At 36.0% G+C, this 25,494-nt stretch overlaps 2 protein-coding genes and 1 pseudogene across 2 annotated transcripts in view; 1 reads left to right on the forward strand and 2 right to left on the reverse strand.

The window, feature by feature from the left end:
- Positions 1-545, reverse strand: part of LOC105159725 (H/ACA ribonucleoprotein complex subunit 4-like) — a 2,179-nt gene extending 1,634 nt beyond the window's left edge. The window contains 1 exon segment of the mRNA XM_011076901.2: positions 2-545. Within this exon segment, the coding sequence (XP_011075203.1) occupies positions 2-439 (438 nt within the window). The 5' untranslated portion in view covers positions 440-545.
- On the forward strand, positions 1,041-5,629 carry LOC105159726 (annotated as a pseudogene).
- Positions 5,761-21,893, reverse strand: LOC105159728 (DNA-directed RNA polymerase I subunit 1). The gene is made up of 21 exons (XM_011076902.2): positions 21,771-21,893; positions 20,950-21,119; positions 20,690-20,849; positions 20,245-20,595; positions 19,055-19,330; positions 18,777-18,956; positions 18,204-18,366; positions 17,580-17,770; positions 16,021-16,284; positions 14,906-14,994; positions 14,662-14,809; positions 14,304-14,522; positions 13,865-14,164; positions 13,635-13,773; positions 12,509-12,726; positions 10,920-11,122; positions 9,194-9,392; positions 8,769-9,085; positions 8,002-8,142; positions 6,788-7,547; positions 5,761-6,588 (listed from the first exon to the last, which is right to left on the reverse strand). The coding sequence occupies exons 1-21, from the start codon at positions 21,771-21,773 to the stop codon at positions 5,974-5,976; spliced, it is 5,106 nt and encodes a 1,701-aa protein (XP_011075204.1). The 5' UTR covers positions 21,774-21,893; the 3' UTR covers positions 5,761-5,973.

Consider the following 25,494-nt stretch of genomic DNA (forward strand, 5'->3'; position numbering starts at 1 on the left):
TTCCCATCCCAGCACCCTGCTGTGATTTCACCAAGCGCGTAGCTCGGTCAATACAAACGATCAGATTACCAGTGACCTTCGGATCGAGGGTACCCGAATGCCCAGTTTTCTCAACACGCAAAATGCGCTTAATCCAGGCCACAACTTCATGAGAAGAAGGGTTCGCGGGCTTATCGAGATTTAAAATGCCGTATTTGATGTACTCGGCTAAGGGACGCTTCAAGGGAGAGTAACCGGAGGGGAGAGGGGTATAGTGTCCGGTCCGTACATTCAGTTTGTCGTAGTTCTTGAGCAGAATCGGCCACTGGGAGGTGTCGATGGCGGGGGTGTAGCTCTGTGGCTTAATCAGGAAATCAACGGCATCGTTATCATCTTCTTCTTTGGACTTGCTTTTCTTCTTCTTCGTCTTCTCGGAGTGAGAAAGCTGGACGTCAGCCATGGCGGTGGAGCTCGAGCTCTAGGGTTAGGGTTTTGGTGGTGAGAAATAGAAATGAAGGTTTATGAAGAGGCGGAGGGTTGTAGAGGAATAGGGTTCAGGGTTTTTGATGGAGGTGGAGTGATGTTAGAGTGTTCTGAGGTGCACGGTAAGATGTGTGTGCAATGGACCTTTCACTGGACCTCAGGCCCATAATTTGATGGGCTGAATTGCGCAAAGCCCAATCAGATAAAAATCCAGGTCCGAAGTGTGACAGAGTTGGAGAAATAAAAAAAAAATGACACAAGAATTTATTATTTATCCAAGAATAATATAATTATAATCCACTTCCTCAATTTAACAGCAACAAATTGAAAAGTTTTACACCAAATTTAGTTTGATTTTTTTATTATATATCCAAAATTTTATCTGCTTTAATTCTAATTGTCAAACGAATGATAGTTGAGTAATCAAAATATATATTAAAATCGAGCATTTTGATATCTTTATCTGAATTTAATTACTTTTTTTTTATTAACATAAGTGTAAATAGGAGCTCGAATTTTAAATAAATATGAAAAATAGATATTCAAGCTTGTCTGCATAATATAATTGCACCAACTACCACAAAGGCAATTTTGGGGTATAAAATATGAATGGAATATGTTCTCTATGTAAAGTGATTTTCCCTTTTGTTTTCAAGAACATGTACAAATTAAAACCTTCACAATTCATGGGGGATTGAGTGTAGTAAGTTGAGGAGGGATTAGCATTTTCCACTCTGTGAAGGAGCAAAATAAGAATTTTAGAGGGAGTTCATGATTTTGTTACCTAAAAGAGTTGCTCTCGTTGCAGACTTGAGGCAAAGAAGTGGAAATTTCTGAGAGATGAAATGCAAGAGAAAAGGGCACTTATTTCCCTAAATCCCCTTAAAAGCTAAAACCCTTAGCAGTACCCCGTTGATGGATTAAGCTTGCAGAGAAGCTGCCTGGGCTACAAAAGATTCATCAAGTAAAAGAAAGACGAGATCTTGAAACTCATGTTTCAATTCATACTTTTGTGTAGCTTCCAACACTTATTTATACCAAAGATCATAGCTTTTACCTTTTTTTGCCTCCTTGTTTTCATATAGTTTATGGCATTCTTGTTTCCTTTTGTATTAGCAGGAAAAGCTGAAAAAAGAAAATCTGGGGGTCCCTTTTCTTTAATCCCAAATTTGTCTTGTCCTTCTGGAATGAAAGAAAATATGTTATATGATGTTAATTTTAATGTTCACAATTGTGTGGTTAATGCCTTATTTGTTGTTGTTTCAGCTGGAAAGGAAGAGATTCAAGAGAATAATCATGAGTCAACCATTGGTGGTTTTGGCACAGCAAGCTATGATCACACTATTCGGTTCTGGGAAGCAAAAAGTGGACGATGCTATCGGACCATCCAGTACCCTGAATCTGTATGCCCTGAAAGTTGTCAGCTTTTATTGGTTTGGTTCAGTGTTTTCTTTTCTGTGATGTTAACACTATGCGGACGTGTGTTTCTTCGACTCTGCTGCTTTTTATGAGTACAATGTGTATCCCCAAATGCTCAGGTTGACATGTGAATATTGCATCGGTGATGGCTTCAGTGGTTTAAGTGAATTGATGTGCCTGTGGATTTTATACGAGCTAATTTATTTTGAGGTTGCAGGTTGCTTTCGAATGTTCATGACTTTGATTTAGATGCTTAGGGTGAAAAACCTGTTTGTTCCTGTTAATCTAAGATTTTGTGTTGTGTCCCAAAGCAGCTATTTTAAGCGTAAAGTTCCCTGGAGATAATTTTCATTAAGGTTATCTAAGGGGAGACGGACTGGTTGAAGCTAGCAGTTTAGGTGAAATTTACTTGCTCACTAGTATATTAGGTTCAAAAAGGCAAAATATTCACATTTTGCTGCACGTTGGAAATTTGGATGTTCTATGTTGAAATGTTAGATCTCCTATTGAGGTTTGATAGCATTATAACAGCAATGGTTACTGTTGCACACATGCATTTGCCGATTCGCATTTCGATTTAAGAGTAGTGCGACGGAGAGGGGCTGCTTTCCTGTTTCTTGTACCTCTTCAAAGTTTTCTAATGCACTCATGTGCTTGTATAAATGTGTCAGATAGAGTCAAAACTTTCATAATTTTGTTGTGGAATCTGATGCATTTATTTTGTCATCACATCAAGTTAATCGGCTTGAGATTACCCCAGATAAGCACTACCTAGCAGCGGCTGGAAATCCTCATATTCGACTGTTTGATGTCAATTCAAACAGTCCTCAACCTGTAAGTTTTATCACCTATTCTATGTTTTTTGCATTTTAACTTGTCTGCTTCTTATTTTAGAATGTTAGACTCCCTTTAGGCCTGTCTTCTGTTTAATGAGCTGATTTTGGTTCTTATTCAGGTGATGAGCTATAAATCTCACACTAATAATGTAATATCAGTTGGATTTCAGTGCGATGGTAATTGGATGTATTCTGGTTCTGAAGATGGCACTGTAAAGCTTTGGGACTTGAGGTTGATGAACTTCTATAACCATTCAATTTACCAATTCTCAATATTTTTGTCACACTGGACATTGATTTGGATCTGCTATCATTCTGTATGACACAGGGCACCAGGTTGTCAGAGGGAATATGAAAGTCGAGCGGCAGTTAATACCGTTGTTTTGCACCCAAATCAGGTCTTAAGTCTAAGCACATTTGACTTTGTTCTACCACAGATATTGTGGGCTGTTGAATAAGTGCCTTATTTTTGGTTCTCTTTTAGGCACTTCTATTTTCTCTGACAATCTACACGCCCTTACATGGCATTCACATTTTTTTTTCCCTGTTTTGTGATTTTCAGACTGAACTGATATCAAGAGACCAAAATGGAAACATTCGTGTCTGGGACTTGACAGCAAATTCTTGCAGCTGTGAGTTGGTAAGTGGCTAACTGTTGTCCCTTGAATGGTTATGCATTCAACATGAATCTTAACAACCAGCCTTCTTGTTAGAAGAAACTATGGTTGCGAGTTCATATTACAACTAAATTTGAGGTTTATGTACTGGGTTCTGGAGATACTGATTAAGAGATGGATCATGCACCTTAGTTTTGTTATCGTATATCTACTGAAATAGTGGGTAACTTATCAACATTCATGTTCAAACACACATTTTCAGTAATTGCGATTACAAAACTGATGTATTGTTTCAGGTTCCAGAGGTAGATACAGCAGTACGATCTTTGACTGTAATGTGGGATGGAAGCTTGGTGGTTGCAGCAAACAATCGTGGACATGTTACGTGTGGCCTTTGCTGCAAGGAACTCAGGTGGAGAGACCATTGAAATTGATGTGAATCTGATTTCAGCTCTGTGATTGACAATTTTTTAAGCACGAGTTCATTATCCCAAGGCAGACAATGACCAACTTTGAGCCACTTCATAAGCTCCAGGCTCATGATGGATATATCCTCAAATGTCTCCTTTCACCCGAGTTGTGTGAACCTACCCGGTAAGGAGGAATGACCATTGACCACCCTCTAGTCAGCATAGCATTTCTAATCATCTTTTTGTTTTTTCTCTTTTGGTTCTCCCCCTTAATTCTGATAGTCTCTATTTTATATTGAAAATGCTGATTTTCAGGTATCTGGGACTGCATCTTCCGACCACACTATCAAAATATGGAATGTAGATGGTTTTACTTTGGAAAAAGCCCTAGTAGGTATGAGTTTGACCTTGTTAAAATCACGCTGTATTAGGTGATTGCTTCTTTGGAATTATGTTAACTTCAATGTGAGGTTATAGTAATCTTGTTGATGTGTTTTCAGGACATCAGCGCTGGGTTTGGGATTGTGTTTTCTCTGTTGATGGTGCTTTTCTAATCACAGGTATGATCTTGAAACAAGTACATCTGGTACTTGGGTAGTTAGCCAGAATCTTGCCTTGGACTTTGGGTCTTAGTGCTGGAGTTATCACATACAATTACTGCATCCTGGGGTTTATACATCCAACTGAGAAATTTTTCTTAAAATATCTGTCCCCTTTACAACTGGCTTCTGTCGAAGTATAACTTTTGATACTGTTCATTACCAATGTGTCAGGAATAGGTAACATAGTAGCTCTAGTTTCGGAGGCAAACAGGTTATTCGATCTGGAAGTTATTGAATTTAAATAAAAGCCACCTTTATGTGATTTATGTCAAGATATTTCGAAACTAACAAGGTTGCAGAGTCAACAAGATTCATAATTTTATGTTCTTACCACCACCTCTACCTTAGGCATCAGATTAGATTTACCGTATTCCTAAATTTCCTCCTCAACAAAGTACAACTTTGTGCATTCAGTAGTGTTCAATTTCTCTCTCAATCTTCTTGAGTCGTCTTGGTGATCATGAACATCATGTGCGGCTGAATATAAAAGGTGCAACTTCGTCTACCTGACTTCATTCCTTTCAACACACATAAAATTCATATTGCAGCCTCTTCTGATACAACTGCAAGATTATGGTCCATGGCAAACGGTGAGGAGATCAAGATCTACCGAGGGCATCAAAAGCAACTGTGTGCTGTGCTCTTCATGATGGAACCGAACCTTCATACTGACATCATCCTCACCCTTGTTTCACATCAGAACATTCTCGAAAGGTTGCCTGTAGAATCTGATATGATGAAGCTTGATCCAAAAGTGAAGTTTTTGGGTCGTTTCCGTGCATATGGTTGTACAGTTTGAAATTGGTGTGGGCTTTTAAGCTTTTAGAGTCAGCTGCTTGATTGAAATGTGCTAGAGAATGTGGACTTAAATAAGACAGCGTTCTCTGCAACAACTGCTGTTAGCACTGGAAACATCCTTTATCATGAGAAAGGTTGATGCTGCGAAATATCAAAGATGGGCAGACATTGGCACCTTGTTTCATTGGTCCAAATACCGGCACTGCCACTCCAGCACCACCCCTACTACAGCCTAAGTATGTGGAAGGCACTGACTCTCCAGCACCACCCCAACTACAGCCTGAGTATGTGGAAGGCCTTCATCGGTATAATGCAACGTCTTGTTGGGTAATTATGCTATCTCCAGCCCCCTTAAGTGGTCTGAGGCCTCAAAGAGTGCAATTTTTAAACCAAGGACTTGTACCAGAAGTCCGTGACGCCAAAAAACAGTATCCTGTAATTTATTATCTTCGTTATTTATGGGTGTTTTTTCTTAAAAAAAAAAATAATCCATGGACGCACTCGTACTCACTAAATAATTCTTATACCTAAAATCCAGTATAAATTTCGCACCTGCTGTGGGATTATATTTAGCCACGTCACATTAACAAAACTTCATCACCAAAAAGAAACAACAGACAATGAAAATGGGGCAGACCAGATTTATAAGTGAAAAAATCGAGAATTTCGAAACTACAGTCCTATCAATACAACATTTACCACATCCCTCTAAAGGCCAAATGTAACTCTGAGATCAGTTTGGCCTCACCTGTATATGTCGGATTTTGTTTTGTTTAACACTACAACAAAAGGAGATTGGTGATAAAAAAAACTTTGTATTTACTCTACATCAAATATCCAACTTCTGCATCAGGTCAAAACAACCAGTACCCATCTTCACAGGCAAGCCAAGGCAAATTCTAGATGATGGGGTCTCCAAGTTGTCAGTTAGAGCATGAGACGCGGCTTCAACTATAAACTTAGAAGCTGTCTCAAAGGACATCTTGAGGAACGGCGACAATGACTCAGAAATACTTCCATGTCTGCTCATTGGCCGGTATCCACCGGTGTGTGTCATATAGTCCGCAATCAGACTTAAATGTCGATAATCGATCTTAACTCCATAAATATCGAAAACTTGTGTCACCTCTCTTATAAGTGTTGCTCTGGCTGCTTCTACTCCATATGTCTTCAACATGGCATGAATATTGTTAGAATACAGACGACTTAGATCAAGATCATCTTGCATCTCCCAGATTGACTTAAAATCCTCTCCAGATGCCTTCACTGCCCAATAAGCACTGTCCTCTCCATCAGCCTGTTGTTTTTCCGCATCTCCCTTCTTTGGTTTTTTCTTATTGTCCCAAATTACAGTTTTTTCATCTGGATCATACTGTACTACTTTACATTGACTAATCTTGCCAGTCCTCTTGATGAATACCTTCTTTGCAGTTTTCTGGGCAATCTGTAAATTAATCAGGAAAAAGGAAATGATGAAAACATTGCAGAGAACAAGAACCAGTTTTTTTCATTTTCCACATCCAAGCATACATCTGCAGTGCCTCAGGGTTAAAGCAATACAACTATAGCACAACTAACGAATGCATAAGTTATAGGAGTTAGACGTTTAACAAGAAATGTGAAACTGAAGGGTGAAGAATTACCTGAGCTAGCAATACATGAGGTTCTGATGTAAATGTGAAGTGGACTTCAAACGACAATCCTTTAACTTCCATGTAGATAGCCCGACGTATTTTTTTGTCAGATAATAATTCTTCTATTGACTTATCAATTCCTTTTGATATTGCTCTGTCCTTCTTGCCACTTGATTTAGCTTCTGCCATAACTTCATCCACATTTTGTACATTAGAAGCATCATCCTTGTCATCAAAGTCATCAGTTTCCTCATCCTTTCTGGTGTCAATATCCTCAAGATGGTCTCCATCACTTTTTCCTTTTCCCAACCCCTCGTCTTCACCAGGGTCAACATCAGATTCATCCTCATAATCCATCTCATCTGAAGCTTGTTGCTTTCTCTTTTGTACATCTGAACCAAGATCATCTCCCTTGTCATAATCATCATCAGCATCATCATCATCAATTTCTTCTTGTGCTCTTGGACCAGAATCATCCTCATACGCTTCATTTGATTCTTCTGATCTTGAACTAGACATGAAATTTTTAATGCCACTAACTCTGGAAAGAAAGATGACATGATTTTCTATTGCATCCTCTAACTCCCTTAGAAACACAGTTTTGAGGGTTTCCTGTATGTCTCTTAATGACACAAACTCGGTATCTTTTAATTTCATTTTCAGCTTATAAATTCTAGCTTGATGTATTGAGAGTTGAACTTCCATACTCTCTATCAAATCTGCTACAGTTACCTTCTTCACGTTTGAAACTAAAGACACGACATCATGCCTGCAAGTGACACACAATAAATTAGTATCTGCTTGACACTTAAGCTGCTTGCATTATGCCAGGTTGATTAAAAAGGTAGTCTGGCAAAGATATGCTTAAGTTGGTTGCATTATGCCAATTGCCAACTTGGTGAAATAGGTGGTCTGCACATAGATGTGTGCAATAGTGCGTGTGGTGTGTCTAACCATCTCCTCACCATAGCCACGCACCCGCCTGTCCCACGTCCACTGATTCAGAAACCAAGAGATACACAAAGACACTAGTACATGCAAATCTCAATTTCAACGTTCAGAAACAGCATTATGTTACATCTTTCCTCGCTTGCAGCATAAAATTGGAGCAGAATACTTTTTTCAATTTAAGAAAATTTACATAAAAGTAATGCAGATGTGGCTCAAAATCCAACACTCTAAAAGGTAAAAGTTCTTTTCACTATAAAATTGCAATAACTCACTTGGATCTCCATTGCAAGAATGGGCACGTCAAGATGGGAGTCTTAATAACATCAGATGCAGTCATCAAAATCTCCTGGAGACGTGGAATCCCTAGTGTAACATTCATTTCCCCACGGCCAGCCAGATGAAATGTGTTGAGTCTGAAAATAAAATGCAAGCATCAAATGAGACATTGCCTTCCTGCTCAATCATGACATTGTGTCAACGAAGAAATTTTGATTTTAACTGTACTGTAACAGCACCTAGACATTAAAATCTGGAGCTATATCACCACCACACTTGCCAACTTTTTGAAGTAGAGCTGCCTCACTATAATATGATGCAACTTAGTCCACATGTAAACTTGCACATCATTGCATGAATTAAATGGTTACCAGCAGTCCCGTTCCCAACCAGGTTTTGGAAGTTGAACAAAGCTAAATGTATTGAGAAGGCAATCACTAGCACAGATGGTTGCAAATCATGAAATTACCTCACAACCAGTTCTCAACTTCTTAAAAGGTAAAGGCCCGTGTGAATTTATATAGAGACAATTGTAAGTACCTTTTACTATCTCTTGATACATTCATTTAACTGTTGTGGTGTCCTGCTAGGAGAAGTAAACTAGAGATTTTAAAGATTTTTTGTAAATTAAAATTATCATTGGAGTATAGAGTGGAGAGGGTAGGGTTAACTAACTCCTCTAATGACTGCAGATAACTTGGTCACAGCTTCTCTGAAAAGAGATTTTATCCACTACAAGAGCAGAAGACAGAAATGAACTTACGTCATTTGAGTTGATGGTTCACCTATGGACTGAGCAGCAATGACACCAACCGGTTCTCCTGATTGTGCAAGACTGGATAGATATTTTTGCTTCACCAACTCTATAAACTTGTCTTGAACCTTTCCAGTTACCTTCTTTCTCGCCTTGCGGCTTTTATTTAGGTGCTTGATTCCACTTGCTTTCTGGTTTTCCGATGAAAGGTCTCCTGCCTCTTGAATAAAGCGCCTTGCTTCTTCTTCAAGCCCCTCAGGCAATTTTTGGATGTAGCTATCAAATTGACGCCTATTTCGATATTTTTGGAGAATAGTTTCTTGATTCTGAACCATATAAATGCGGAGACATTTCTTAGTCTTTATCTACATTTAATCAACATCAGAAATTAAATAACTCAAGACCAGATTAAAAGGAGAACATAAAACAATTACATCTTCTAGGGCCTTGAAATTTTTGAGAAAGCTTGTCTGGTGCACATCAACACCATCTTCTCCATAGTAAAATTGGATGATGGAACCATCAGCATCACGAACAGTATAATCATAACAAACTTTTAGGCTCTCAAGATTTTTTATTAGACAACGTTGTAAATATCCACTGCGAGATGTTTTTACTGCAGTGTCAACTAACCTGTAGAAAATAAGCTGAGAGTTGGACAAAGCCATAGCAGACATCATACAGAATACTACTTTAAATTCAAGGTGCAATGCAAAAACAAAAACAACATATTCTATAGCAGTCTAGTGCACCAACACAAGTAAATATATAATGATATGATGCAAGGAAAGGGCTCGAACCACACCCAATATCACTTAAATTAATTTTTTGGGTTACTGATAAGCAAATTAATGAAGTCATTCTTCACATGCCAGAGAAAACCAAATCTCTGGTGATGAATGAAAGAAATATTGTGTGACACCCTGCACATGTTTCCTCACTGCTAGATGAATAGCAAACTAATCAGCAAGAGACTTCTGAACCTTACTGAAATATAAAAGGGCACTTCAAAGTATTTTAGACTTATTCTATAAATACACAGACAAAACAGCCTAAGTTCCAAATCAAAGGTTTAAGGAATAGCACAAATACATTTACCAACCAGGATTAACTGGATACTTTTGTAAAGGTGTCGTCCAAATATCCTGAATAAGCAACCAGCCCTGAGTAAAGCAGGACCAGCTCAATAAATTCTACATAAAGCTATGGACCAAGAGAAAAATTCCAGTACAAGGAGTTTCTACGGTGAGTGCAGTGGGACATGAGGGATTAATGATGCCTTTATGCGTGCACAAAAAAACATAGGCCAACTTGAGTCCACTGTGCTCAGCCCAGGGTGTAGCCAACCAACATGCAAACCCACCAGACTACTGTATTTTCTAAATCCAAAATGAAAGTAGCTCCCTGTCACCTCCCTTCGCCAATTCTTTGTCTAAATATTTCCCTTCTGCTCTTTGCTCCTTCCTATTTGCAGCATTTGCGTACTCAACAAGTGATTCTGATTTTTATATTATCTTCATTCCCATGGCATCAAATATCATTGATGAATCCACTCTCTTTCCATTTATCTTGTTCATCTCACATCGGGAGATTAGATTTTCACGCAGTGAAAAGAATTAAGCACCATGGAGCACCATTCCAGGAGAAGAGCTCTGGGGCAACTCCATTCTAGTAAATTAGCTGCTGTATATCGTAAGTTCAAAGAACCCAAATCTCTAGCAGGATGAGTATTATGAGTTTAATGAAAAATGATGCTATCCATGCCACAGAAAAGCAAGCTAAAGTTCCTGTAGTCTACACCTATAGAATACAACAGCAAGTCGTCTACAGTACAATTCTTGATACTTAAACTGATTAGTCCAAACCAAAAACATCACTACCAACAAGTTCACAGAAAAGTTGGGCTTACTGAAAATGACTAATGGCCCAGGACCAAACACACTTGATTCAAGACCCACAAAATACCTGAGCACTGTACAGTTAAATATAAATATTCCTGCCTGCTTTATGTGTACAACATTTGAATAAAATACGCAGAAAAGGAATGTGAGATTACATGTTTCATCAAGCAAACAGAAATTAATGTGGATCACAGTGATTAGCTAAGCAACTTAAGAAAATAGTTCCTATAAATAGAGAAATTCAAACAAGATAAATTACCCTTCACGACCAGCCATGCAATGGAAATAGTACTCCTGAGGTCGAAGACCTGTCAGAAAACGATCAGTAATAAAGCCTCCTGCTCTAGCCGTGAAATCCCAGGGTGGAAAGCAGGGCAAAGTCTTCCCAGAAACCATTCGTGGTACTCTTTTTCCTTCCAACTCTTGTTGCCCAAGATAGGCAGAGATTTGTTGGAAGTTCACCTGTCCAAATGGATAGAAATTACTATAGCAACTACTATGGACCATTGTAACAAATGAACAAGCCATCACCAAGAAGACATATATATATGGAATAAGAGAGCAGTGCACGTTCCATTCTGTAACCAAACGGCATACTGAAAACATCCAGAACAACAAAGCATCTCCAGCATGAAATATTGACTATGTAGAATATCTTAATTGCAGCATAAGAAAGAAAATTTTACAAAGTATAATTCTCAAAATGCATTTCTACAGATAAGTAAATTTAATCTTCTCACTATTTACTGCTACACTGCCACCACATGCATTTAACTAACGATGCAACTTATCTTCGGTTCTATTTTCAAGTCCCTCAATATTTCATATCCCATTCATTTATATTGTTAGCCAAATCTCCACCTTCCCTTCAGAAACCTCCCAAAGGTAACAACACAGCACTTCACATCCCTAGCCATTTTTTCAGTTCAGTATGAGCAACACCTACTGAAGAAAATAATGTTGCAAAGCACTTTTTGGAGGTTAGCTGATCAGGAAAGGAGCCAGGCAGGGAAATACCTCAGTATTTGACTGATTTAAGTGATTGTTCAGTTATCTCCTCAAGAAAGACCAAGGAATATGTTAAACTCAAAAATCACCTAGCCATTTTTTCAGTTCAGTATGAGCAACACCTACTGAAGAAAATAATGTTGCAAAGCACTTTTTGGAGGTTAGCTGATCAGGAAAGGAGCCAGGCAGGGAAATACCTCAGTATTTGGCTGATTTAAGTGATTGTTCAGTTATCTCCTCAAGAAAGACCAAGGAATATGTTAAACTCAAAAATCAGTAAGTACTGGGTTATCCACATCGCCACTTAGCAAAAGAAAATGAATCTTGATGTATCTAACAAAATCCTGAAATCCAGGAAACAAATGATGTGGGCAACACCTTTTCAATGATAAGAGAATCCTAAGGAGTCCAACTGATAGGGTCAAGAAGGTAATCTCAAAAGATATCTATATCTTATGCCATTCCGGTTGCTCATCAAAATCTGTTCTTACAAAAAATTATCAGCACGCATTGAAAATCAAAATCACCCTATTTTAAGTGAAACAACAATATTACTCTTGAAACCTCGTGCAAATTCCAGGCGACATGATTTAAATAAATCATATCAATGTATCAAGTCAATTGGAGTGGGAGATATGCCAAGTAAGATAACAACTGATGTTCAAGGACAACCCACAAAATGTGATGAGGAATAAATCTCTTTCCGAAAAGCTTCTCATGATCACTGAGGTTAACTCCAACTCACAAGACTTAATATTAACAATAGCTGCCTAGTCTTTTAATAGAAGATTGACTCTAACGGCTACAACTTTTATGAATGACGATCAGATTCCAACTTACCGTGCTACCCTTTGCACCCGTGGTTGTCATGACTGAGATGCAGTTCTTCGGGAAAGGTTTCAATAATCCTGCAGTCAGTAAATGTTTGAGGATCTGAGAACCTTCTCTAGTTAACCTATTTGTCAATTTATTTTTCATTTTCATGTCCAAAGCTCCCGTTGCAGATTCTCGGTCTCTGCATATGACTTTCTCAATTTCCAACTGCAACTCTTCATGGCCTAGGAAGCAAAAGAGAAAAATTTGATGAGTGTAAAATTTTTAATAAGCACCAAAAACAGAATGATAAATAAGTAATAAGCACTCATGGAAAGAGACCAACTCCCAAAATGGTACCCATCTATAAAACAGAAATGAGGTGGTCAAGCAACCCAAAAATAAAAAACATGTATGCAGATATTTATTAGGTAGAATTCCAGAGTGATGTTAGTTTTCGGTTGTGGTGATCTACAAGGTGGGTTGTTGGTTATACCATTAGCTTTCATGTAACTTTTATCTTCTTATGGCTGTTACTTTGAACTAGAGGAATGTGGTTAGGGAGTTTCGCAGTGTCTCTAGTTCCATCTGAAGTGCAGCGAAACCAGCTAGAGTTAATGCAGACTTCCGGCCTGATGTCTTCAACCAATTGCACTTGAAAAGAACAGAATTTCAAGAGTAAGGGTAACATTCCCTCACTGAACATGCATCTATACTTCTTTTCAGTTAAAATTGTCTTGACTTTGATGTCATATTTATAAAAAGTTGAGCAGTTCCCATCTCATTGTCTTCATGATTAGCATAATAAGGTTCTCGTTTCAAGTTATGAATCTCGTTAACAACACGTGTGCTGTCGTCTAAGCAATTTTATGAATGACCAATCCTCATGAAACAAACAGAAACCAGGGATCATTCCAGATGCAGAACTTTATCTTAACTCTATATCAGCACTACATCAGAACAGTCACGCCGAAGGCCAAATGCCAAGGAGATGGCCAGGCTTTTCTTAATGTAATCTTCTTTTGTCATGCAATACACAAAAGATACACAAGCCCATTTAAGAACACATTCAAGGTTAAATTGGTAACACCAAAAAATACTTGATATTCAACAAGGAAGCTACATCACATTTAAGGATTTTACGATATAATACCAATTTGCCCAGGTTTGAACTTAACAAAATCACAGTGAACCTCTTCACCAACATCTTCACCCTCAAGTTTCTCCTTCCTTTGGACATCGTAATGAGGTAATATAATAAGGTCGTCTACCCCACACGTGAATCCATGAATCTGAGGCAATGTATAAAGACATTAATTTCATCAATCAGCGCAGATACTCAAGAATACTTCAAAGGAACTCTGTAATTAAAATAAGAAACACCTGCAAAAAAATTGTAAATAGACGGCTGAGTGCAGAAAGCAAAATGCCTGCACTGTTAGATCCATAAAGCTCTTGTATTGTATGCACCAACCCAAATTTTCCAAACTGAGCCTTGTCAATAACACCACGCACAAGCTCATTCTTCCAAATTAACAAGTTATGCTCAGCATTCTGGTCTTCATCCTCCTCTCCATTTTTGTAACTGCTACCAGTGAAATAATTCTTTGGAACTTTCCCCTGGTTTTTAACAGTACAAGGTGCACAACCTCGGGTAATATGGTTCAATAATGCTGTAATAACCTAGAAAGGGCACAAGAAAATGATTATATTCCCACATATAAATCAACAGTTTTAGCTAAGTTAACTATATCTGTAATCCAGGCATTTTTTAATCATTCATGGACATCTAGACCGTATATCAGCGTGCAGAACTTTTAACCTGTTTTCCAGTCCAAAGAGGCTCTGGTTTCCATATTGAAGGCAGGACAGACTCCACGAGACCTTCAGAATCTACTAAAGAAACCTTTCTGGACTGCTTGCCTGCAAGTGAACCAGGCCCACCTGCAAACACGCCGGATCCATAAAGCAGCTGACTGAATTCGCTACGAGTTAGAAAGGTATTCTTCAATGTAAGGAGCACGGCACCTACAATGTGATCCTGGGTTGTTAAAGCACAAAAGAGAATAGTTAACCATGCAGCTGAAGAGATAGATTATCGAAAGAAAAATCATAAGATCAATAACCATCAAGAATTTCTGAGCGAAAAAATAACTGATAGTCAGTACTGATATGCATACCTGAATCAAGCCTCTCACAGTATCACCCTTAGTTGGAACAATATACTGCTCATTAGCATTTACAATGTTGTATGCTTCCGCACGAGAAATCTCATCTTGAGGAAAATGCACATTAATCTCATCACCATCAAAGTCAGCATTATAGGAGCTGAAGCCAATTTCAGAAAAGAGGTCAGTCCTGGATAGTAGATTATTAATGTAAAAGATACAAATAATAAAATAATATACAATAAATAAAGCAAACCTGCAATTGGCATAATGCATGCGAAGCGTTTTTTCTCCTTTTAATACACGAACAACATGAGCCATTATGCTCGGCTTGTGCAGTGTAGGCTGAAATACATAAAAAGGATCAAACTAAGTAGCAGCTAAGTGATATGGAGCAGCTTCATAATACATAGTTAACAAATACTCACCATGCAACATGATCTCAAATATAAGTGAAGAGAACATAGAACTAATTAGGGACAATGTCCAAAAAACTTCTTATAGAATGCATGTTCCAATCAACCATCAAAAATCACATTGAAGCCCTTCTTGAACAAATATTGCCATATTATCCTAATTATTTGATAGCATCAGTGCTTTCGGAGAATAACTAAAAATAATTGATAAGCAAACCATTGAGACAAGACATCACAGCAAGGCACACTGTCGACTCGTGTCACCCTGTACAAAACCGGCAGTTTAAGCCATAGAACTCCCATTAGCTGTTCGGGGATTACCAAAAGGCTTATGCAAATAAGGAAAATCAAAGTGCGAAGCATGCCCTTGTTCTCTCATTTTAGGATGAGAAGACAATTGTTTCTTCATTTTCAATAAAAAATACGTGTTTTCAGTTATAGGCAGGTTTTTGTGTGAAATGAGAATGTGTTTGGATTAGTTAATGAAATTGTGTTTTATATTGAATTGTGATGTCCAATAACATATTTTCAATGCGAATACATGTAAACAAGCATGTTCAATTTCACTTTAATTGCTGTTTCAAAAACTGAAAACTAGAAACGTAAACAAATGAATATGTATTCAAAGTCCAATCCAGGCCACTCACAGAACTGAATAATAAAAATTTTCTAAACAGTAAGTTCACAGACACTAACAGTGAAATATGAGACCCATATTTTAAGATTCCGTATAAAATCATTATTGCATTTATCTAAGACTGCTAAATTCATAATTTATTATAATGATCAAGGGAAAAGGTGCCCCAATTTGAACTTTAGAGACATGATGAGGTTACTATTATGCTGATTGAGAAATTAACAACTACCACTTCTTAATCTAAGTGAAATATATTTCAGACATAGATTAAATACGGATACAAATAAGATCATTGCTTGAATAGACCATTTCACATACCTGCCGATTTACAAGCACAATGTCCCCATCCTGCAGATGGCGATACACAAACTTCCCTTCGAACTCAAGCTCATTGATCTTCCCTGATTGTGAAACTAACCCTCTCGAAGAAGGCAATTTTCTAGATATTGCAACACGCATCTTTTTGCTTGATGGCAATTTCACAGTTGATACACTATCAACGTAAGTTGTAGCTCCAGGATGGATTTCTGGTCCATTAATTACAGCACCTCTTAATTTTCCAGCATTCCAAGGAGTAACCCTCTGTAATATATAGGGAATGACATAAGAACAACCTGATAAAGAATATATATCAAATGACTGTGATATGAAACACAAAGAAAGCAATCACTTATGTAACAAAGTGTCATACAGTGCCTCAGGAAAAGGTAGTCACATGTTTCTGTTATTATATTAGCGGGGTAGCTTCAGTGCTGTTGGATCTGCCCACCAGCACGGCAGCTAATTCATTGGGGGTAACTGAATAGGCCTAAAGGACATAAACGTAAGAGCGTTGCAAGAGTCTGAATTTTGTTCATCCTTCTGGGAAAGAAGTATCTTTCATTAAAACGTGGACTGGACTCAAATGGCGTGACCCCAATTTGAATGATAGAAGTTACTTTACCCATATAAACTCTTAAACCATACAGTAAATAGATATGGCATCCCAGTCCTTTCATACACAATAATAATCAGTGCTCAGATCAAAAGAATAGGGATAGTTTCCATTGAGGCCAAAAGGCATGACCTGGTTTACTTCCTTTCACCATGATCAGAATCCCAGATCCCAGCAAGGACCAACTTGCTTGCATTAAAAGCCACCAATGCAGCAGGCAGGGATTTTTTTCTCAACTATCAACCACATGGCATTTCAAATTTAGTTAATATTTGCGATAAACATATGAGCCCCATGCATGGCAAACAGAACAATGATGTATCATGGGAAGCCCTGACCATCAAAATGCATAGTTTTACTTCAAAAATTCCGCAGAGGCGCACCTGGAATCACGCATGCACCGCTTGCTCACTTCTAAGGAATTTTCTCATCCAAAATCTAAAGATAACTGTTTTTTCCACTGAAAATTATAGAAGTTCTGGGGCTTTGCAGGGAGACAGAGTTATCATAGAAAACTTAACCTTATAAATAAGCAATTTACTAAAAGACATTTATTCTAAAACAATGGATTTCTCATTTTTTTCAAAATTGCATCGTTTTTGTCTCTATTTTCAACGTTATTTCCATTTTTGTATCCACGATAGCAAAAAGACCAACAAATTTTTCTGTGTATGGTCTACGCAATTTCACTCTCAAATAGCATTATGCACAAAATAGTGATACAAATTTGCTGGTAATTCACAAAATTTTGATCCACACATTGAGTAAATACATATGAGACGGGCGGGCACATATCTGTTACATTACGGCACAATTTCATTATTAATCACATCCACTACAATAACCAAAGAATGTCATCTATTTGGTACACATTCATATAGGTGACAGTCTAAGACATTCTACATACTACAAAATAATGCAGAAGCAGATCTTGCATGTGTACCTCTGGATAGGTTAATCTTAAAGCAAAGTAAGGAGGAATTCCAATTTCATTGACTGCCAAGTAAGGGTCCGGAGATATAACAGACCGGCAGGCAAAATTAACCCTTTTGCCCATCATTTTCTGACGGAAAATACCCTCTTTCTTTTCAAGGAACTGACAAATTCCAGAAGTACCATCTTTTTGAGCTTGGCCTGCCATAATAATATAGAGAGGAACACAACTCAGAGCTAAGAAACCCAATTCTATTGCAACTAAAACCCATAGAACCAAAGTAGTAAGAAATTATGGTTCAACACAGGAAAAAGGAACCGTAAGGAAACAGAAATTGCATCTCATAGTGGAATAGATAACCAAGATTTATGACAGTTACCCAAGAAACAGCAGCAGTTCAGTTAATATCTGTACAAGAACCTCTTGGCTCTTGCCTACGGGATTTTGCTCCTAGAACAAACATACTAATTCCACGTATTTATTCAAGATAGGAAAACTGCTCAAAGACTTTGGCTTGGACAGGAAAGCTTAGCCAAAAAATATCAATATGAAAGTGACACTGAAATAACAACAAATTCACATTGTTTAAGAAGGATAAGAGCACCCATAAAAGATCCAGGGAAACGGGCTCACTATTTGCAGTTTTGCTATCGAATAAGACATTGATGGATAGTTGAAGATCCATCCAGCGATTGATAATCTTTGAACGCTCAGCATTGTTAACATGAGCATTTCCTAAAGCAATATTTGACTGCAGCACTTTCCCCAATAGAACCGTTTGAGGATGTTCCATCACCTGAAGGTAAAATCACACTAATGATTGCGGACACAAATCTTGCAGTCGAGAACACGCAACAAAAATATTAAGCTCAAATAGTCACATAATCCCCAACCCCCCACCTCCAAAAAAAAAAAAAAGCTTCAAAATAAACAGCCAGAACTACTAATGTGAATCTCTGGAAAATATTTGACATTTTATAAGAATGTTTTCTCTGTCTCTATAAACTCTAACTATATGACGACGAACAACGAAAAAGAGAGTGAAAGTCCGATTGTTGTAGAATAAAAATTTTATTTTAAAAGCAAACATGCAATCATGTTAAAAAATTAGCAAATACGAACAGATAGCATACTTTCAAGCTTGAAACAAAGATCATAGATGCAAGTCATATAAAACCTGTTGACGGGATGTTCTTTAACACTTACAGAATCACCGCCTTTGGCTGGAGGCCGGAATTTTATTGGGGGTACAAGAATAGACTCCAAGAAAAACATAGAGTAGCCAGCTACATTTCCAGAAAGTTTACATTGCTGCTGCTGAATATCACACATGTATGAGCAAAGAGGAGCTTCATTCTCCCACAAACGCCTCAGAATATCCCTAACCTATGATAAAATCAATAACAGATCAAATCATCGCAGCAAAAGCTATAAGGTTAAATAAGTGTAATAGAACACTGAGAATTAAGAGCTACTGAAGCCACCTCTGACGGTAAAAGAGGTCCTGAAAAATAATTATTTGTCTCCTCCAGACCCTGATTTCTTGCTTGATTTACACCTTTCTTGCTGGACTTTTTAGGGGTATCAGAGGCGGCAATAAAGGAATTTGCTTCAGCCGTCTCAGAATCATCCTTCCACGAATAGTCACTAGCGTTTACCACCTCAGATGAAGGCCTCTCCTCACCTCCCCCACTGTGTGCCACATCCAACCTGCTTCTTCGGATGGCATTTGATCGGAGCTGAGTATCAGATAGGCCACTCTGTATAACAGTAGACAATGAAGAATTAGAAACTACAACAAAACGTTAGCATAACGGAAAACAGTATAATTGTATCACTTCATCCATCAGACATCTTGATGAATACATGTAATTCTAATAAACTACTATTATTCTTCACAAGCAAACTTGGAGTTCCCCCTTGCCAGCCTTTTTGTTCAATCTGTTTTGCACTTGATACCTCCCACCGAGAGGTGAAAGGACTAAGAGATATATCTTTACATCTGTCATGCACTTTGCCACTTTGAATCTAGTTACAGGCAATGGAAAGCAGAATGATAAAATCAACAAGCTGCAAATCATTCTAATTCAAATGGTTGTGAGATCTCCAGACTGCATTTCTGGCAGAGAAACTTATTCTTTGTTCATTTTTGCTCCCACATACTTGTCAATTTCTACATGCACACGGGAAAAGAAGAAAAAACTGATAATTCCAAGTCACATTTGGAACTTGATTGACACAGTTCAAAGTTAAGCTTCAAGTAGGGCCACGAAAGTCAGCATAATGATTAATCATCTTACTTAGTTGCACCAAATAAAGATTTCAATGTTTTCACATTTCATTCTTTGGTTTACAACACCAAAAAACAGGTTCTTAAGCACAGACTTAAAGACGAAAAAGAAGTTTTGACATATTTAAGAATATGGACATAATAACATCCAAATAGTTCTAAATGGCTGTGAAATCTAAGAAGTAATTTGGATTGCGAGTAGGAAGGATATTCAAGCCGAGGCAGCTATTACAGTAGTACTACTCAGGATCTTAGAAGTAATAAGTTCAATTAGAGACCTTCCATGACACCTTAAATTCTCCAACATGACAGACCTCTAAGAAGTTTAATTAGAGTGTCTTTCAGGCTTAAGGGTTTTTCTTTGTTCATTCAGATCAAACATACCACATGAAACCATCCAAAAGTTGGTTTATTGAGCTTTGGGTTGTTGCATTCACAGTTCTTGCACTTCCTTCCTTTTTTCTTCAAAAACTCATTAAGAACAGACATAGCTTCAGTGAGCTGAGAAGAATCCCAGCATGCCTGACTATTTTGCTCATAGTGATTCTGATCACCAGATATTCCTGAAGAATGTGATGTATGGCTCCCTTGACTATCCTCCGGATCAACTATATCATCTGATAAGACCCAGTCCATATTTTTCTTGTCTTGTAAGTTTTGTCGCATACTCAACCTTTTTGCACCAACAATGTCACCCTTTACAATCAGTTCCAATTGAGAAACACAATTCTCCACCTGAGTCAAAAATACAATATTTCGAGGAGTGAAATGAAGTCGTAAAAGTAAGATTAGTACCATAAGTAAGATGGAAATTTCCACATTGGCTTACCTCTCGTCTGCTTGTTCGAAATTGAAAGCAATAGAAACATGTCTTGTTCAAAAGATTATTCAACGTATTAAATAGCAATGGGTTATAGGCCGGAGAAACAAGTTCAATGTGCCCACAATGCCCAGGACAGTGGTATGCACGCTGCCCACATGATTTACATCTGCATCGCACAGGCTATAACATGTCATATACGCATCAAAACTCCAGGCTAGTAGTATATTGTCATCAACAAAATCCTCCATTTAAAGGCATATACTTACGGAGAATTTTCATCAAGTGGCCCCATTGCAGGATCATAGAGTCCACCGGGAATTGGCTTCTCCAGTATGTCAAGCAAATTGGGATTCGTGATCTTAACAACACTGTGCCTCCTCACCTCTTCATCAGTCATGAACCCGAATCGCACCGCCTCCACAACCTCCGTTGAAGCCTAAATAAATAACAGCTAAATGTTAGAAACCAACTATCGAAACATTCAAAAAATAAAAATTATTGCCAACACTGGAATATATATCCCTAAATCCAAAAGAATATAAAGTTTTACTTTCTCCAAATATGTAATCATAGAAACAGGAATTATACAGAATTCACCTAAGTTGTGAAAAACAATCAAGTTAATGGAGGAGACAGACCATTAAAGGATTGGAATCGAACACAAAAAATAAACTAGGTAATGATGAAAATTGATAACCATCAATGACTCTGGAAATAAAGGAAACTGAAAAGTTTTCCAGAAACAGAAAAAGGCAAACTATATACTGGCGGATGAATTTCTCTCTCTCTCTCTCTCCTAACCGCTTGCACCCAGCCTTCGGATCGAATCCCCTTTTTACAACCCCCAGAGGTTGATTCCCACAAACACACACGGTATTTTTACTCTAATGTCCACACTTTTCCCAAACTCGACTTTAATTCTTCATTCTGAATCGTCGGTGCACTAGTTCAACCGCAAGCGTTTCCAGTACAAACTCTAGGGTTCTAATTCCATAATCCGAAAACTGCCTACTCTTTCCACATAATGTTTAATACTGACCAAAAAACCAAAAACTAAGCGTAATAGGAATAACATGTACTACTGTACCATGACTCGCCGGTGATTCCAAAAGCCGACCGCCTCCTTTCCCTTGGGCGTATGCGTCCTTTGCGGTGCTAGCCCTCTTTATTAGAGTGGAGAAGATGACTCAGAAGGCAGACCAGGGTTTTACAAAACCCTACAACTATATATTTTATATGTATGTATTTTTGGCCTATACAGTAACGGTTACTTTCCTCCTTTTTTCGGCCCTTTTTTTTTTTTTGGGAATTAATAGCTTTTATTTTCAATTTAAAGTTTTCTTTCCTCTAGAGCTAAAACCTTATTTTTTGTCCGTCAATACTAATATAAAAAGAAAATTCTCTTTATTCTGATACATAACGATTATTGACAACGTCATATTAATTTTTTGTAAAGCAAAAAGTACTTTTCATGATAAAATAATTAATTTATTTAATTTTTTAAAATTTATATTAATTGATAAATATTTTTTTAATACAATGTATTGATTAATATATTTCTTTTATTTATAATATATTTTAAAGCTTGAAAGTGTACTTATTATATGCACATAGGAACGACGTATCACAACCGTTAGTATAAAAAGAAAAATCCCTCACTCACAAAAAGTGGTTAATGACATCCCCGTACCAATTGTTTATTAACCCTTCATGATAAAATAATTAGCTTAGTCAATTTTTTAAATTTATATTAATTCATAGATTATGATTTGTTTATTTTATTGATGTAATGTAATAATTTATATATTTTATTTTTATTTATAATATATTTAAAAGAGCAAAAAATAATTTATTATTTACACATAAGAACGACGCGCCATAACAGCTAATAAATACAAAAAATAAAGCAACTCATAACACACAACTAACGATATGGGATGTCATCATACCAAATTTTAAAATACTAATTATACTATTAAATGTTTATTTTAATATAACTATTTATTTATTTTACAATGTCTTCGTCGTCTTTTAATCGTTAATATGCTGTCATATTAATCATTTGATCTGCTTTCAATTATATACTAATTTTATATTTTTCAAATTTATGTCATCTTTATGTGATTATTTATGCACGAATATTGTATGTCATAGCGACTAATTCATTATAATAAAGTATGTTACTATCAATGCTGAAAAATAATAAGAATTCACTATTAGTTCTTTGGTTATTAGTATTATTTTAAGTATATAATATAATTAACTAAATGTCAATTTAGTTTGAGGGATTAAGTGAACGGCGAGAAATGTGGATTTGAATCCCATTAAAAAAGGTGCATACCGTTTGCATTCATTTTTTGAATGTTTTTTTTGCGTTTTGTGGAAATAGAGAGAGAAAATAAAAAAAAAATAAGTGTGTGTTAGAGATAGTATGTATGTTTGAATTTGTTTTTGGAGATAATTTAAAATAAGTATTATATGTTTAATGTTGTGTATTGAGAAACAAAAATTATTATTCATTGTCAAATCATATCTTTTTTTGTATATATTTATGTATATGTATGTATTTATACTAAAACAGTTAAAAACATCTGAATGATGGCAACCATCAAGTATATTTTAATTTATCTCAAAAATAATTTAAAAATAAAAACATAGTGGTGAAGTGTTGGGTTGTCTAGGTTTGGTCAGCTAATTTACTAGGAAATTATTTAAGAACTTGTTTACCATTATTCAAATTACGAGGCAAAAGGATTAAATGTAATTGTCAAGCTAGATTTCCCATTTTAATTAACCGTGCACAAATAAAAATTAAAATTTTTAAAGTAGTTCCGATTTAATTTATTTCAAATCAAATATAAAAAATCATCGTAGTGTTTAAGTTTGTTTTTTGAGTGTTTTGTAAAGATAAAGAGATAAGAACAAAGATAAATAAGTACATGGTAGAGATAGTATGTATGCTTGGATTTTATTTTTGGATATAATTTAAAATTAGTATTGTATGTTCAATGTTGTGTTTTGGAGATAAAAGTTATTGTTCATTGTCAAACCATATATTTTTAATATATATTTATGTATATGTGTGTATGTATTCATGTTAAAATAGTTAAAAAAAAATCCAAATAACATATTTTGTAAGATGACAAACATTGGATATGTTTTGACCCATCCCATAAATAACTTAAAAATAAAAACAAACATAGTGCATAATTTTCAATTTTATTTGAAGTAACATAATAACATAATACATTAATCTTCATCATTGGAACGTCACTAAAAAATCTATCAAAACTAATATGATTAAACTTCAATGCATCAAGATTAAGAATAGGTCCCGAAATAACATATTCTAATAATAATTTAGACCTCCAACATTCGCGGTTCTCTTCTCGATTTTCTTTCAATTCTGAATTGGACCACCCATTGAGATATCCCGATTTTCATTCTCAATTGATAATTTATGAATATTTTCAAGAATAACATACTCCGATGAGGGCTTAGAACTCCAATCATCGATTTGGATATCCCGAAAGTCCAACGACAAATCTTCAAAATTAGGACTAGAGCTCGAAACAACATTCTCGGGTGGTGGATTAGATACATTTTTGGGGGTTAACTTAAATGGGAAAATGTTCATTTTATCCATTTTATTTGACATTTAAACTAAATTATTATTTAGGTTAATATGCTTTAATAAATTATTTTATATATAAAATATATAAATTAAACATTAAAATACCAAAACATTATAAACATATTATATGTACTTAAAACAAATTTGAAACTAAATGTAATATAAAAATATTTTTTAATCAAACAATGGTTCAGATTTATTTTATCGTGTAATCTATATTTAACATTTATAAAATTAAACATACAAACATTAAAATTAAATAAATAATTATTAAACAAAATTCATCATTTCTTCCCCAATCGACCTCTCTCTCTACCCAGCCTTGGCAACTACGGGTTTGCAGAAATGGGCCCACGGACGACGCCCCCTTTTACAGGTGGGTGGTGGCGACATCGCCTAGACTGCTCGGGGCAATTTCGTCGTCACCCAGAGTTTGGGCAGCAATGGCAATTGTCGGTTATAAGATATATATATACACATATTTGATGAATATATATGATATATATATATATCTATTCTAATATAAAAAGAAAAACTCTTCCACACTCACGAAGTTGTGAAGCCAAAAATTTATTTTTTTGATAAAATAACTAACTTATTCAACTTTTTAAATTTTACATTAATTGATAAATTATTATTTATTTATTTCTTTCTTTTTTTCTATGTAATGTACTGGTTTATATATTTTTCTGTTATTTATAATATATTTTAAAACATAAAAAATTATTTATTGTATGAACGTGATCCTTTACACTCACAAACGACAAATAGTAACATCGTTGCACCAATTTTTTCAAAAATGTAGATAACTAACTTATTCAATTTTTAAAATTTTACATTAACTGAAAAATAAATTATTTGTTTTCTTTTTTAATTTTTTTAATATAATGTATTAATTTATATATTTTACTCTTATTTACAATATATTTTAGAATGTGAAATATGATTTCATTATATGCAAGCAGGAACAACTTGCGACTATGTATAACTAAAAATATATTTTTAAATTATTTGAAATCTGCATGCAATTTATCCAAGAAATAAATTTATTCCCTTTCCTACAAAGCATCAAATCCACTTATCAATAGTTTAATATGAGATGAATCTCAATCAATAGAAAATTTGAATTTATGGCTAAGATTATTTTGCCTAATTTTACCATTTCATACTTACAGAA

Source organism: Sesamum indicum, linkage group LG4 (genome assembly GCF_000512975.1).
Source record: "Sesamum indicum cultivar Zhongzhi No. 13 linkage group LG4, S_indicum_v1.0, whole genome shotgun sequence".
NCBI classification, from domain to species: domain Eukaryota; kingdom Viridiplantae; phylum Streptophyta; class Magnoliopsida; order Lamiales; family Pedaliaceae; genus Sesamum; species Sesamum indicum.